We start from the raw sequence: 16706 nt of genomic DNA on the forward strand, positions 1-16706 counted from the left end.
GACAAAAGAAACAGTTAATTTTAACCAAAAACCATTGTCTGACAGATAGTTTAGTTATTTTTTGCTTAATCTTTTTCAGGAAGAATATTGTTTTTTTTCATCCAGTTTTTGGTCAAAGTGAATAACTATTACTGTATGTCCCATTAAAATGGCATATTCAACCAAATTGTAAAAAAATTATTTTTGTAGGGGGACAATATATCTTTAAACGTTCTAGCTGCTATATAGCCTCTAACGATATTCTTAAAATATTAAGGTAAATATCGCTTATTTTATAACCAGATACCTCATTAGTTTTTTTAATTTATCAAATCCCTTGGAGCTTGATAACACATAAACATAATATACCACGATCGATGACACAATAGTAAATTAAAGATGCTTTATTTATGCAAAATGATCAGCTCAGCTACTGCTAAAACAGAAGCGATGTGCCTACAATGTAATCGAATAAATGATCAGCTTAGCTACTGCTAAAACAGAAGCGATGTGCCTACAATGTAATCGAATAAATGATCAGCTTAGCTACTGCTAAAACAGAAGCGATGTGCCTACAATGTAATCGAATAAATGATCAGCTTAGCTACTGCTAAAACAGAAGCGATGTGCCTACAATGTAATCGAATAAATGATCAGCTTAGCTACTGCTAAAACAGAAGCGATGTGCCTACAATGTAATCGAATAAATGATCAGCTTAGCTACTGCTAAAACAGAAGCGATGTGCCTACAATGTAATCTAATAAATGATCAGCTTAGCTACTGCTAAAACAGAAGCGATGTGCCTACAATGTAATCGAATAAATGATCAGCTTAGCTACTGCTAAAACAGAAGCGACGTGCCTACAATGTAATCGAATAAATGATCAGCTTAGCTACTGCTAAAACAGAAGCGATGTGCCTACAATGTAATCGAATACATTTCAAATGTACATACATTATATTTCATTAATTATAATTTAAGAAATAACTAAATGCTAAAGGCATGTAAATAACAGCAAAACAGAAATAAATCTCAGTCTTTGGTTTTATACAATTTCAAAATTATACACACAATTTGAAATTTATTATTGACAGATTGCACATCATAGATAAGGTATAGTGGATGGATCTAGGGGCAGACGACCACACCTTTCCCACCAGCTCTATAAAACGAAAAATACAGGTACCAATAACATCCGTGACTTGAAGATTTGCTCCTCTTCTAGTGATGGTCACAGTCACTGATAGATATAGGCAGAATAACTACTTAAAAGGAAAATATAAAATTATAAAACTGTTCGCATGACTATTCCATTTCTGGATAATAATGGCATCTGTTGACCAATAACACTAGATTGGTCCACGGTTAAATCATACTTATTTACTTATATATTTAAAAAAAAACTTCATTTAAACATTTAACAACTGCAACAATAGTATGGTAATGGTGGTATACAATTTCAGTTTTTAATGATATAATGATGGTGGTAAACTTCCAAGGCTAATGTTACTTTTATATGTGCCTACTTAACAAATAAGCAAATATGCCCAACAAATGTAGCTGTAACAAAAAAACAATATTCTTCTAAATGGTGAGTACAGGCAATGGTTAGTAAACCAGCTTAACTCTTGTACACAACATGATCGAGATGGTGGTGAATAGACACCAGGTCCTGTCTTTCATGTACAGTAACACTCCAAAGCATTGTTTCACAAGAACATCTTGGTGGTTTAACATGCTTGCCTTCCATTACCAAGGTCCACAGTTCAATCCTGACCTAGTGCCGGGGTTGTAACTCACAACTCTTTCAACTCCACTCTCTAAGCCTCAAATGAGACTTAGTTTATAAACATGATAAATTATAAAATATTTTATCCATCCTATAGTTGGTGAGTTACTCGCTGTTGGGTGTGTATATACAGAAGAAATTATTCAGAAAAAGCTTAACTTAAAATTGTCATTATTATTACAATTAAGAATCGCCATACTTGCAAAATACAAACATAATTGTTTTAAAATATTTGAACTTTATGAATACTGACACATTTGTATTAAATCAAATAGGGTTCATTGGGAAGTTGCTACACTTCAACTAATAAGTAGTTAGAAGAGAGGTTATTCAAATGGGGTGGAGAAATTAATAAGACATCTTGCAAATTATTCAGAAACAGCTTAGCTTGACATTTTCATTATTACAATCAAGAAACACCATTACTTGCAGAATACAAACATCATTTAGTATCCAACACGCCCAAGAAGATCTAAACGGAAGAAAAAACAAATGTATTCCTTATAAGGTAGTGTTAATCACATAAATTATCTAAAACTTCAGGTGAGATCCTATTTACTAAATATTACAGCTACTGGAAAAATGAATTCATTTTTTATGAAAATTATTGGTTTGCTATACCTTTATAATTGTCCATATCATCACCTTTGCTTGTAGAAGAAGAAGCTGATGCCTTCTTCACACCTCCCTGAAAATGATTCAACAATTTCATTTTAAATTTGTGTTTCTTATTTATTTGAATATTGAAAATCAACATTTTACTAATTCAATTTTTACCTTTCAATGTCAACATTTTTTCGGGATAATTGTATTCATGAAAACCATGTTTAAAGCTCTGTCTACACTATCAAACTTTATGTGACAACAAAATATGATGTGCCCATATAATGGTTCATGAGGTCATATCACTACCGTATTTGGGCAATCACTACCATATTTCGGCACACAGTACTAGTTTGATAGTGTATACAAAGTTTCATATTGTAATTTGATTTGTCAGAAATGGAACAGTTTTGTGTGCAAAATGTGCACAAAGTTCAAAGTTGTAGACTACTATTGATATAAAGTTTGTGTTACACCATGTATATATAGTTCTGAAAAGAACTATTGAGTTTCTTGTACACTACTGTAATCACAAATAAAACCTAATAAATCAATTATTGCTTTTTACCACAAACTTAGGTCTTGCCACTCCAACAAGGTCAGAAAGCTTATTTCTAACTTCTCGTATTTTGTCCATATCGGTATCATCCCTGAAAAAAACCATTTCAAATATTGTCGTTTTTTCAGGTATAGAGATTGTATAAATTTACTATGGATCAAGATATTTAAGATCTTATAAATAAAGAACAATATTTTCAAACTTTGCTGTAAACATTGTAACAAAATACTATCAATGAAAACTGACCACATGGTATCACCAAGTATTGTTAGAATCTCCTCTTGGTTTTCTTCTGGTGTCAAGTCATCAAACATCAATAACGTTTCGTAAAGTTTGTTTGCAGCCGACTTTCTTATCTATTTTTAGAATATCAAGAATCAATTATGGATTAATATCTTTTAAATTAAATAATCAATACTTGTATAGATAATAGTGAGGCTCCATGATGGAAGATGCAGTGCCAAGAATGAACATGATGGTGTATACTTGGCTTTATATCTTCTCATGCATATATTAATATTTCATATATCATTACTGTCTCATTCAAAAGATTTTTTTTTATTATTCCAATTTTCTCGACAGATTCTTAAAATAAAATGGCCAATTATATCTAACAAAAATCTTCTAAAAACCACAAATATGAAAAGAATAAGCAAAGAGATCAAGATCAAAAGATGGAAAATAATAGTCAGTGTATGACAGCTATGACATGGAAACCAGCATGCAGGAGAAAGAGTCGAATGGTCCGAGACGGAGAACAGTGGAAAAGCCGAGAATACTTAGGATGGAGGACATGTAACAAAGCAAAACAAAGCGGCGCCGATAGAACCGCTCGAGGCCCGAAGAGGTTATGTAGGACATTCACGAGAAATGAACGTTTACAAATAATCAAACTCACCATTGGATATCTGTGACCTAGGAACATAAGAAGCTGTGAGAATGCTTTTTGTTTGACCTCAACTCTAAATGAGAGCAGGCCACAGAATCTAAATAAAAAAACGATTTTAAAAAAAGAATCAAACACAAACTATGAATAATTTCATCTATGTTGAAGCACCAGGGCTGGCACTTATTTCTTGTTAAGTTAAGAAGTGATTATTTTCACAGATTCATTCAAAATGTTTTACTAATTGCTTACACATCTATACTGCACAGAATCTTCTGAATATCTCTAGTTTTGGATATTTCTTTCTTGCACAAACCTAGTAATTCTAGAGGAAAGGTATTTCTGAAAAAAAAAAAATTGATAAAATAAGAAATTGATACAATGAATGGGTACGGAATTCCAGAGTATGCCTTAATCTAGTCCTACACTATCAAACTAGTTTGACAAAAGAAGTCTGATGTACCCAAATATGGTAGTGATATGCCCAAATGGCAGTGATATGACATCATCATTTTCATATATGTGCACATCACATTTCGTTGTAACATAAAGTTTGATAGCATGAACAGATCTTTACACTAAGGAAGGAATACTATATTTAATAAAGACAAATTCTATACAAATGAAAGTGTTAAATAAGCTTACTCTTTTTCTTCCATGTTATTGAAGCAACCATATGTAACCAGAATGTTAATCATCTTTAACATTGATACAGTAACCCTGCAAAATAAAAAAACGTTGAACTTTATGAAAGACACATTTTGAATTACGTTAAATATGAAGCTATCCTCTGTCTCAACTAGTGAACCTAAGGGTCGCAGTGGTCTGTTATTTGAGAAGGGATTTATCATTAACACTTACATATAGCGCCTATTTTTATGATAAGCTTATAATCATCGGCGCTTCACATACTGTCAAAGAACTTATAACACAAGAAGCTCCTGTTTGTCCAAAGCGAGTAACAATTTCGAAAGGCATTGTAGGATAGAATAGAGCTAATGGGTGGTGCCATTGTGAGCCATGGAGCAGCGCGCCCACATCAAATTAGAAAGTCAAAATCTGTAGAAGGAATCTGCTATACTATAGGGGAATCTGCTATCCTATAGGGGGATCTGCTATCCTATAGGGGGTTAGAATAATTGACTGAGCCCTCTATAGAAATTAATAGTTTTGACTTCCTAGTTTGGAGAGGGCACTGCTCCATGCTGTGAAATGGCATCGCCCAGTTTGACCTTTTAACCCTGTACTTCCAATACAGTGTGTTGAATGCAAATTGAAGAACAGGAGATTCTTGTGTCAACGACAAAAAACTAAAAATAACTGACAGCTTGGAAAGAGTCATGCTACAAAACAACCCCCCTTGACCTACAATTTGATCAGAGAGTGGACAAATTAGATACCTGTCTACTTTGTGAAAATTCTTGAATACGTCTAGCAATGTGTTAGCAAATGCAGACAATTCCACTCCATCTTGTAGCCTGTTCAGATAACCTGTAAGTGACTGGCTGGAATGTTTCACCTACAAACAACAAACTTATTACAATTATTTAATGTACAAAAAAAAAACAAAACCTTAATTTAACGGACAGTAAATTTGAAGTTTATGCATGACATTAAAAAATAGAAAAATTCACAACTTACAAGAGATTCTGTCAAACCACCGACACTGACTGTTAGTCCCAGGATGACTGAGTATCTATATATATCAAGCTTCAGTAACTCTGTTACTTTTGGAAAAATATCTGAGGGTGCTGCCCAGTTCAATCCTACTATATCTGACCTTAAAGTAAAAACAAGAAACCACATTATTTCAGCACACATCAGATACAAAATGCAAATCAAATTCTCCATGCTTTCTTAACTAATGTTAAGCTCTGTCTACACTAGTGATGTGCCAGTATATCATATCATTTCCATATTTAGGTATATCACTACCATATTTGGGAACATCACACTTTCTTTGTCAAACTAGTTTGATAGTGTAGACAGAGTTTAAGGAGGCTTAGTTAGTGGGCACTGACTTGGCTACCCTGTCAAGTTAGAGCAATGATTTGAACCCAGAACCCCTGGATTAATAAGCGAGTGTGTTCACCAGCAAGTAACACATAAATAAAATCCAAGAAAAGCAACAAAGTGAGTAGGATAAACAATAGTAATACAAGACACAAGATGACCATATAAGGGCATGGTTGTATAAGCTTACCTGGGAAATATTTGCATAATTTCTTGATGGTTTGGGATGTAAGGTATAGAGGGGTCATCAGAATAAACCAAACGCAAAATGATCTCACCAGCTATATTCCTTATTCTGTCAATTTTTTCACATGACTGCTGGACAAGACAACACATCAACCTTTCACAGCTTTGAATAAAAATAGAGAAATATTATAGCATATGTTATTTAAGCCTATATAGTTTGTTTTGTATCTAATTTGAAGCTATGATATGGATATTATACAGTTTAGCAACTAAAACTAATTTAATGCAGTATAATAATTATGACACATGTTTTGTCTCAATTTTGCATTTTTAAACTTCGGGCTGCATGTTTTACTTACGTTTCTTTGGTGAACATTTCTGGATTAGATCTTAAAATCAAACATGTGACCTTCTCAAGACTATACATACAGTGCTCTCTCACACTAGAAAATAGTAATGGGGTTTAATAATCAATGATGAATTCATGAAGTATAGTTGAGTTATAGTGCATGGTTAAGGTGCTTCCCAGTATCCTGTCAGATTTGACAAAAACAAAACAAAACTGATTGATAAGGCGTTGTAGAGCATCTTGTGTATTTTGTTTATGAGAAGGGTTGCCACCTTGAGAAGGTTAGCGAATGAACCCACAAAAAAAATGAATGATAAGAAGCCTGATTGGTTAACTTACAAAGCTGCAATATCACCTCTATTATCTGTTGTGTAGTCTTTCATGGCTTCAAAGAAGCAATTATAGATTGAGTTGATGTTGTCTGCACACACACAGTTCATTGGGTCACCTGATACATCTACACCTATGGTTTCACATAAGCTTACGAAAAGAAATATAAAACATTAGACACATGTATAAAAGAATGATTTACCAATTTTGGTAGTAAATGTTCCCCTTAAGATGTAATGCAAGGATGTAATGCATGTAAATTGACCAATAACAAGCAATGGATTATTTGAACTGTCGTTTGCCATCAATCTCATGTTCTTGCATTGCATCCTAGTGCGAACCAAGCTTTAAGTTAAACTTGCATGTGTATATTTTTGTTAAGCTCTGTCTACACATCACATTTACATTCATCACATCAAATGTGATATGCCCATATATGGACATGGTGATGTCATATCACCACCATATTTGGGTATATCACTAGCATATTTGGGCACATGGGGTAGTGTAAAAAGAGCTTTTTTAAAAAAAAAATGTATGCTCTATTGGTGTTTTGGTGATGTTACATAGTTACAAACTGTCACATATAGTAACACAAACCTCGCAATAGATGCTAGGGCTTGAGCTCTAGACTCTGCATATTTGCCATCTTCGCTGGCCTTACCAGTTAATGTTGTGGTGGCCATCAATGCGAACAAAATCTATTAATACAGATAGAATTAAAGAGCTATATTTCATAAAATGTTTTAGTGCATCATGATTTCAAAACGGTTTTGTATTATATTATTAACAAAGTTGAGCTGTAGTTTCAATCCTAGATTCCAGTGGGCCAATACATTATGTGTTCCTGATGTTGGTAACCAACCTCCTAATATTCTAGTAGAGTAGAATCCTCGGCTGGAACCCTGATGGGGATGGTTGAAATGTTATAACATATACTGCCATTTCATGGGAAAGTATCTCCTTAATAGGGTTGTCTTCTGTGAATGGATGTCCAAAAGGAGAGGTTCTACTGTAAAACATGGAAACTTACTTGCTTGAAATGTCCTTTAACAATGAACCCAGGAAGAGAACCAAGAGCCATGGCAAACCCTTCCTTAGCAAACTGACTGACACCTGTCATCAATGAGATGTACCTATCAACCAGCTCATCTGAATAGATAGAAAGATAAGTCTTTTAGTTAGAATAACTGCAGGGAGCTATCAGAATGCTAGATCAGTAAAGATTGTGAGCATGAGCAGTAATAGTCTGGTATGTATTAAGTGTATATTTGTTATTATTTATATATAATGGGTGACCCCTACAGTCAAAGACTGGTCTCCTAGAGAGTCAAATTATGATCAGTGGCTGTGTGTGAACTAGTACATCTCAGAAGGTGTATTATAGTAGGTTCTTTAAAGTGCACATGAGCTATGTGTACACTGGACCTACGGTTTATAGTCCTTATCCGAGAAGACTTGTTCTACTACCAGAACCATGGAGCGAGTGAGTTTCGAACCCTTGTCGATGTTATGGCTACGTAATTACAGTTCCATTGCCATAACCGCTCGGTCATATTCACCTGCAACACCTGTTTTGCCGACTCCTTCAATCTTCAGATACTCGCTTATGAAGGGTTTTAGAGCACTGACTGCTGCTTTCTGAATGTCAGGGTTATAAATCTGCAGACACTGGATGTTGTCTTCTAGTATATTCCGCCAATGATCTGTTGAGAAAAGAAAACTAAATATAACAAATTTGGCTTGATTTAAATAAAGGTTTCCCTTGCATTTAAAACCACTTCTTTCCGGGTTTTAGCAGAATCCATGACAACACTCAAGACTTTTTGATGAGTTTTTTTTGCATAAACAGAAAAACGAGCTTACTGATGAATTCTGCATCATCATGGAAAGGTAACTTTGATATCGAGCATTTTCTGATCAGGAAGCAAGCCGCTGGTCTCATAAGTTCACCACTTACACCTCGGAACATCATAGAACTATCCATCTAAAAAAACAGAAATAAATAGTTAATTCAAGGCTTCCTCCAATTAATTCCTGTAGAACACTAAAGGAAGCAGAGGAAATCTTTATCTGGAAGAGTCTATTTACTGTAAAGTTCCAAAAAACATACCTTTCTTGTTAGGCCTTTGATTGTCTCAACCACACTACTACCTATGAGATCCACTAATTTTCTTTAAGGAAGAAAAGGGAATTCTCATTAATACTAAAATCACAAACACATGTGAAATGAAAATTGAAATGAGATAAGATTCCGGAGATCATATTCTATACTCACATTGAGTTAGCTTGTGAGTGTTCATAAAGAGAATGGATTATTTCAGCAACAGCAAACACCGCACCATGCCTGGTGTTCAAGTCAATTGATGTTGTTAACGGCAACAGAAATGGTATCACTGTAATAAGTAATGTTTTAAACATCATAACATCCTAAAGGTCAATTTACAGTCGAGCGGTAACAGTATGCGGCTTGTCCCACATCTGTATCTATTGTCAGCGTGAACAGCTTGTCGTCTCTGTGATTTGTTTAAATGGTCATAGGGAATAACATAGATTCTATATTTTTAATACCGTTACCACTCATCTGTGTAAATTGGCCTTTATTATTCTTTTTTATTAGCTAAGGTACACTACGTCTACTATACTATATTATATACTATATACCTTTGGTAATACAATGGAAATAATCAAACAATGCTCTATAATAAAATAGCTATGTATTTAAATTACATACCTGTTTTAGCCATATATTCCAGTGCCAATGGTGTCAGTTTGTGAAGTGCTTGACCGGTTTGCTCACGTATGAGCCTGAAAATCAAACAGAGTTACCTTGTTTTTTCCAATTCAAGATTATTAGTTTATATTGAAAATAAAATTACAAATTCTACAAACCTGTCCCAGTGGTTGCTTTTGACTTTGTACAGATGTTCTATCAATGGTATAGTATACAATTCAAACTGAGCAATCTTGTAACTAGAGAAAAAATAAAATGTTAAAGTATATCATAAACAATAAAGTAAAAGATAACAACTATGCCTTCACAGTTAAGATAAGGGCGTGTGACGCAGTGTGATCGTGTGATCACGAGTTTAAATCCAACTGTCGCCGCATTGATTGCATCTTTAGGCAAGACACTTTACTTACGTTTCTTCTCCACCCAGGTGTGTAAATAGGTACCCGGTTAGATCAACACACAACTTTGTGCTGATTACTACCTGCCTTATTATGGGAGTATGATTATTATTATAAGCTGAAAATACTGTACACAAAATGCCACTGTTTGAAGGGATGTTCATACACATGTAAAGGACAGGCCTACCTGGTTTCTAAGTATGTTGTACTACGTTTGCCAACCGCGTAGTAGTCTGTAAGTGTCAGAATATCAATACCATTTGGGAAGGTGCCTTGACGGCCAACGTTCTCCTGGAAGGCAGCCTGTATAAACAATCAAATAAACAATAATAAAGAACACAATATTGTATTTAAAATAAATAAATCTGCAGAAGATATTCTACAGCTCTGTCTACACTATCATAACTAATGTGATGTACCCAAATATGGTAGTGATGTACTCAAATATGGTAGTGATATACTCAAATATGGCAGTGATATACGCAAATATGGTAGTGATGTCATCATGTCCACATATGGGCCCTTCCACATCACATTTTGCCACAAAGTTTGATAGGGTAGATTGAGCTTACGGTTGTAAAAATGCATTTGGAAAGATCAGACATACCGAGGCAGCGTATCGACAGTTGACCTCACGGTCAAATATTGCTGTAATGACGAGAGAACTGGCAATGTCGTTAACATATGGATGGATCACTTCCGGGTCATACGCACGAGCGAATGACCAGCATACATAGCATGCAGCATCACGAACATGAGCACCTAATAAAGATAACAAGAACATGTTGTCAATTTCAACATTTTTTAAATGTATTATTAAAACTCTTTTAACAATACTATAGTATTTACATTTTCTTTGTCATAGATTATGTTTGTTATCTTTTTCTGCTGGGTAAGCCTTAAAGTTCTTTGAACTTATTAGCCCACCAGCCACACATCTCTCTTAATTGTATGTTTATTGTAAAATAATTATTTTTATTAACAATGTGTGGAAATTAATGAAATGTGTTGGTGGCACACAATATGGGGTACAAATGTATTTATTATTGGGAAAATGCCAAATTTATCTACCTCAAAAAGTTAAGACGACAGAATTTCACCCTAAGCTCAGCCCACTTTGTTAAAGCTCGATTATTCATGAGCACTGTGTCCTGTGGCTTCCCGTCCTGTTTCGTAAAGTCCCTATTATTATTATTGCAGGTCGAGTCACACACTTTCAACTTAAATACCTCTCCTAACTTACCTACACTATGGGATCCTCTTTTCTCATCATACGCTAATGCCTTTAATACCACTGGTACAACTAAAAAAGATTTTTGTGTTAAGTATTAATATGCCATTACTAAATTAGAGAGACTTGTAAGATGTAATACAAGTTTAGAAAGTAAAGTTCTAACCATCAGGCAAACGGCTAGGTAGCAAGAGGCCTCTTCTACCAAGTTCAGCTAATGCCAGGCAGCCTCCGTGCCATGCCACATCACTCTCCTGAAAACTGTGATTTGGAAACATTGTAAGTAAGATGACATTCTTGAAAACATAATACAACACACATACAACATAAACGTACACTTATAATATGGTAATATTTGAATGTTACCTAAACAGCTGGAGGACAGAGCCTACAACTTCATCTGCCAACTCTTGTGGTAGTCGTCCAGTCAATCGACCAATTCTAAACAGTTGAAAAAGTTAAGAGTGTGTTTAAAAAGAGTAGGCCTACATGTACCCATAGGATTCAAATTTGAGATTTGATCGTGACTTTGACAAACTAATGAATGCAAACTCATTTCTTCTTATAACGAGCTGCCGAGCACCCACCAAGAATACTGAGCAACCCCTATTCTCTGAATAAAACCGGACGGATGCAGAAATTTGGTATATAGCTGTATCTAGCTAAATTTGAGGTTACTCTACTCTACCATATGTGACTATTTTGTAGCCCTCACTTACCCTTTTGCAGCGGACCATCTCACAGGCGTATTCATATCCCTCAAACCATTCAGTAAATGTTCTGTAATCAAATAAACATACTCAATTATTGTGTTGGCATTCTAAAATATACTGCAGTAAACTGCAGTAATTCAAGCCACAACTTACCAATGATTTCTTCCATCTCTTCTGGAATATCATAATCTTCATCCTCCTCTTCTTTGATGTCTTTAGATGATGCGCTGATGGACGATGATGTCTGTGAAGAAGGCACTTGAAGATTGTGCAAAAGAGAACGACTTCCTCTAGAATATCTATTAGAAAAATACAGTTTATGGTAAAGATATATTCAAATTGCTCCAGTAAATTTGTTCTAATTCTGCAGTAAACCTACAGCACTGATGACATAATTTGAGGATTACAAATTAATACTATATATAAGGAAGCAATGACTTTCTCTACAATGTCAATGCGTTATTGGTATGGTAATCCCGTTGCTGCAGTAAATATGTGTTAATTACTGTAGTAAACCTACAGCACTGACATAAATATGAGGATTATTACAATGATACTTAAATAAAGGGAAGCAATGACTTTCTCTAGAATGTTATTAGAAAAATATTCTTGTTGCTGCAGTGTGTTAATTACTGCAGTAAACCTCCAGCACTGATGATGTTTATAATGAAACTCAAATATAGAATAGTGAATGACTTCCGGCGGAATATCTAGTAACACAATACACTTATTTCTGCAGTAAACCTGCTTTAATTACTGCAGTAAATCTTTACAATGATGCATCAAAATACTAAGAAAGGGAGAAACGAAAAGACTTACCGCCAGCTGGCAACTTTAGCTTTCATGAACGTTAGGCCAAGACGCTGAACCACTTTTATAGACATTTTGCGTATGGCAATGTTTAAACTCAAAAACAGTTGACACGAATTTAGACGTTCCAAAATTGCTGTGGCTGGAAGAAAATAAAGCATGATGTCATTCAAATTTAAAAACTGATCTCATTGTATATATATTATATTTGGTTTTGTCTTGGTATCTTAGTAGTGTATCAAACAACAAATTTCCAATTTTATTACTGTTTATGAATATTGTACAAGCTTTTTGAATGATGTTATTGTAGTAGGCTAAAAAATGAATTTTGAAAGTTATGTATTATAGATGTTTCTTTAAGTACCATCAAAATTAATCATCCAGAGTAAAAATGAAAAATATCAGTTTATTTCATCTTGAAAAAAACATCTTACCATATGTTATCAAGTCATCCCTTTTACCATGTTTCAAAAGCAATGCCTAGAAAATAGCACAAGAACAAGAAAAAGTAAATAGCCCATCCTCCGTCACTTTCTGCATTTTGACAAGTATAATTCACTTTTAAAACAAGACTTACCAAAGTGCTGAGAATTCCAGAAAGCACCGTCATTCCTGGTATCGTTCTAACTGAAAATATTTTTAAAATAAAAGCTTTGTGAGTATTATTTAGAGATTTTTATGATTGGCACAGATCGTGGAAAATGGAAGATGCAGATTCATGGGGAATGGGGCGTGTTGATCCATTATTGATTGCAATTTCCTAAAAGTTGTAAAAAAGCACTTCTTGTGAATGGTTCTATACATGTTCTTTCTCAAAATCACAGTCTTCTTTTTCTTTTCCTAGACTTCCCCAACATGGAAAATGGATTGGCACACTTAATAATAATAATAATATTTGTGCAACGGAAAAAAAGTTTTTTTGCTCCACAAGGCCGTATAACATTGGAACACAAAGTATTGTAATAAAAGTTAAATCAAGGTTAAAATAAAAAAAAAATAAAAAATATAAAGTTAGACAAACAACATATACCCTGAACAAAGGATACTTACCATCCGTGTTAGTTAATATAGTCAAACACCAATCAATGAATACCGGAAGTTGTTCCTTCTTTACATCTGGCCTTGTAATAAATCTACACAAATAACATCTCATGTAAGTAAAATATGTTGATATTGATGGAATCAAAGTAAAATAATTTAAAGTGAGAAAGTGACTTACTTTGAAAGCATGTATGCAGCTGCATCTCGGGATTTATCACTGACATCTAGATACAACTGTTAATTTTTAAAATATAGTTAATTTTCAAAATACATTTAAGACAAAGGGAAAACCCAAAATATTGTGTGAAAGCCAAAAAAGAATAAGACAGTCGTTAAAAGTTAGAAGTAACATTAATAAACTTCTGGACCTATGGACAATTACAATTCAATTTACATGGCTTGAAAAACAGATGATAATATAACAACAGATAAATATATTATATTTTATGATGTATACTATATTACTGGCTAAAATTCTGAGAGTATTACACAATAAAAAGAAGACAAAAATACAAATATAGATAATAATGTATAATTGTAACAATAAAAGGCTTTATTATTCCAATAAAATTTATTAGTTAAATTGTATATTGAATGAGAGTATAAACAGTGCAAAACATAATTTGAAAAGGCGTACCTTGCCAGCATCCACAATTCTCAACATAATTGGCGCCCTCTTCTGGCCATCTTCTGATACGACATTGCTATCCAGTCTATGCATATCAAAAGGTATCATACATACAATTGAAAGCCAGAGAAGTAACATATAGCGTGTCTCCCATGTCTACAATGAAGAAATTACAAATAAGGAATAAATACCACAAAAAGCATACTGTACTTCTCAGCTTAGTCTCAAAATTTAGAAATCAATTCCAGAAATTTTAAAGAGAAGTGAAGAACATAATGTGACGGGAATATAATAATTATTATGAACACTGCCCTCTGGGATGATTGTTATCTTTGGTACAGTACATACGAGTGGATGCATAATAAAACTAACCGAAAAATCTGTTGGATCTTGCTTCGCAAGAAAAGCAAGCACAATCTCCAGGTCAGGTACCTCATGCGGAAGGAAACGTACTATGACTTTATATCCTCTTGCCTAAAAAAAAAAAATTATATTTATTTAGCATTATATGTTTCAATACTAGGTCTTTAATATAATTAAATATGTTAACTCATATGTTAAGTTGATAATCCACTATTAATCATTCAGAATAATTGATTAACAAAACTTCTTTTGAAAGCTATGAGGAGAATAACATGCTTTAGCGATTACTAGATATTGTGTGTGTAACACATGTTAATGTTATGCGCGATTTGAACGATTTGCGCAATTTCAAATTGCGCAAAGAATTCTTGCGCAATTTAAAATTGCGCAAGGATTTTTTTGCGCATTGCGCAATCAACTTGCGCAATTTCAAATTGCGCAAGAAAATCTTTGCGCAATTTTAAATTGCGCTGCACAATTTGTAAATTGCGCAAGATAGTTCTTGCGCAATATGACACCTTTGCGCAATTTGAAAACGAACTGTAAATTTTCAAATTGCGCAACAAAATTCTACCAGACAATCGGTATTATAATAACTTATTGGAAACTAAATAACTCAAAATAAAACATAATAAATGCGAAGATAACATGTGTATAATAAATACATAACATTTATTATTACAATTAAATAATATTATCACTGTAACTTGAAATAAATCAAAATAAATGTAAAAATTAAGTTTTTAATATTAGTTTAAGCTAGGCCATGTAACCTAGTCAGTATCAGTAGTCCAGACTCTAGCTAGGCTAGAGTAGTATAGCCGGCCGCCCGCGCCGCGCCCGCCTGGTGGAACACCACCGCTTCGTTTTCCTTCGTCGGTTCTTCGACGGTATGAATATATTTGCACTACTAAAATAAGGAAATGCGATATTTATCTTTAATTTTGAATCATTCTTAGAAATTACTATAAAAATATGGGTGTGCATGATTTCACAATCTGTCGAAAAACCTTGCGCAATTTGCAGATTACTTGCGCAATTTAATACGTTGCTTGCGCAATTTGAAACACATGTTTCAATTCAAATTGCGCAAGGATTTTTTTTGCGCAATTTCAAATTGCGCAAATCGTTCAAATCGCGCATAACATTAATTTGTTATACAGTAAGTAGAATGACTAAATGTGATGAGCAGGAGGCTTTTAAATACTACTAAGATTTAAATAATATATGTAATATGTCAGTAATAGAACAGTGAATAAATAGATGTTTGTTTGTATTACCTAAAGTATACCTAGTCATCAATTTAAGTAGTTGCATTGTAGCTGGACTATAGCGGCACTGACGCAGCACCACAAAGAACTAGCATTGTTTATGGTTTAGTATATTAGTATGTCCGATTTATTGTTTTATGTGCACATATTATATGTTAATACCTTGGTTAATAGATACATAAACTTAAATGCGACATGTGAGATGGCAGGATCCACTTGAGATTCTGTTGCTATTTTTAGAAGTTGGCTTAATAAGTCTTGTAGATGAGGATCAAGAAGATGTGGTTGCTCTTGGTATTTGTTGATAATGACTGAAATAACAAAAATTTAAATGTTTTACAGTGACAAATTTTATTATACTTTTAAGAAAAAAACCCCGCGTAGCCGGCTTAGTGATCTGGGCCTGGCCTTACTATTTTTTCTTTCTAGGCCTAGCCTAGACTAGTACGGCGGCCGGATCAACAGGCGGCCAACCTGGCTCGCCCGCCCAACTATCTAGCTATCCATGTACGACGTATGATGGCCTAGCCAATACTTACATAAAAATCTTTCGATTACAAGCTCAGTTGCAATTTTGTCTTTATACACATCTTTTAAAGAATCAATTAACTTGTGAACTTCTTTTATTTCGCTAAACTCTTCACATACTTGGCCTTGAGATATTTTCTCCCCAGCAGTCGCCATATTCAATTTTCAGTGCAGTGCACGAATTTACACCTTAGTAAGTATAGAAACATGGCGGTTTACATGGGCGCAGCCATCTTTTATTATTCTAGAGGGCGCTGTAATAACATAAGCAAAATATTATATCTATGTTGACC

General features: G+C 34.0%; 1 protein-coding gene across 1 annotated transcript; it reads right to left on the bottom strand.

Annotated features, from left to right (window-relative positions):
- Positions 1-303: 303 nt before the first annotated feature.
- LOC140060782 (tubulin-specific chaperone D-like) lies at positions 304-16596 on the bottom strand. The gene is made up of 36 exons (XM_072107132.1): positions 16425-16596; positions 16048-16196; positions 14624-14725; positions 14261-14407; positions 13802-13857; positions 13633-13715; positions 13160-13209; positions 13017-13062; positions 12592-12724; positions 11926-12071; positions 11779-11839; positions 11426-11500; positions 11226-11320; positions 11072-11131; positions 10436-10590; positions 10016-10131; positions 9589-9669; positions 9431-9504; positions 8975-9092; positions 8810-8870; positions 8563-8683; positions 8259-8402; positions 7730-7848; positions 7297-7397; positions 6706-6846; positions 6377-6460; positions 6022-6180; positions 5460-5598; positions 5219-5337; positions 4464-4538; positions 4071-4160; positions 3831-3918; positions 3179-3288; positions 2942-3023; positions 2392-2458; positions 304-2242 (listed from the first exon to the last, which is right to left on the bottom strand). The coding sequence occupies exons 1-36, from the start codon at positions 16567-16569 to the stop codon at positions 2217-2219; spliced, it is 3618 nt and encodes a 1205-aa protein (XP_071963233.1). The 5' UTR covers positions 16570-16596; the 3' UTR covers positions 304-2216.
- Between the last annotated feature and the right edge of the window lie 110 nt (positions 16597-16706).

This window comes from Antedon mediterranea, chromosome 1 (genome assembly GCF_964355755.1).
Source record: "Antedon mediterranea chromosome 1, ecAntMedi1.1, whole genome shotgun sequence".
In the NCBI taxonomy this organism is placed as follows: domain Eukaryota; kingdom Metazoa; phylum Echinodermata; class Crinoidea; order Comatulida; family Antedonidae; genus Antedon; species Antedon mediterranea.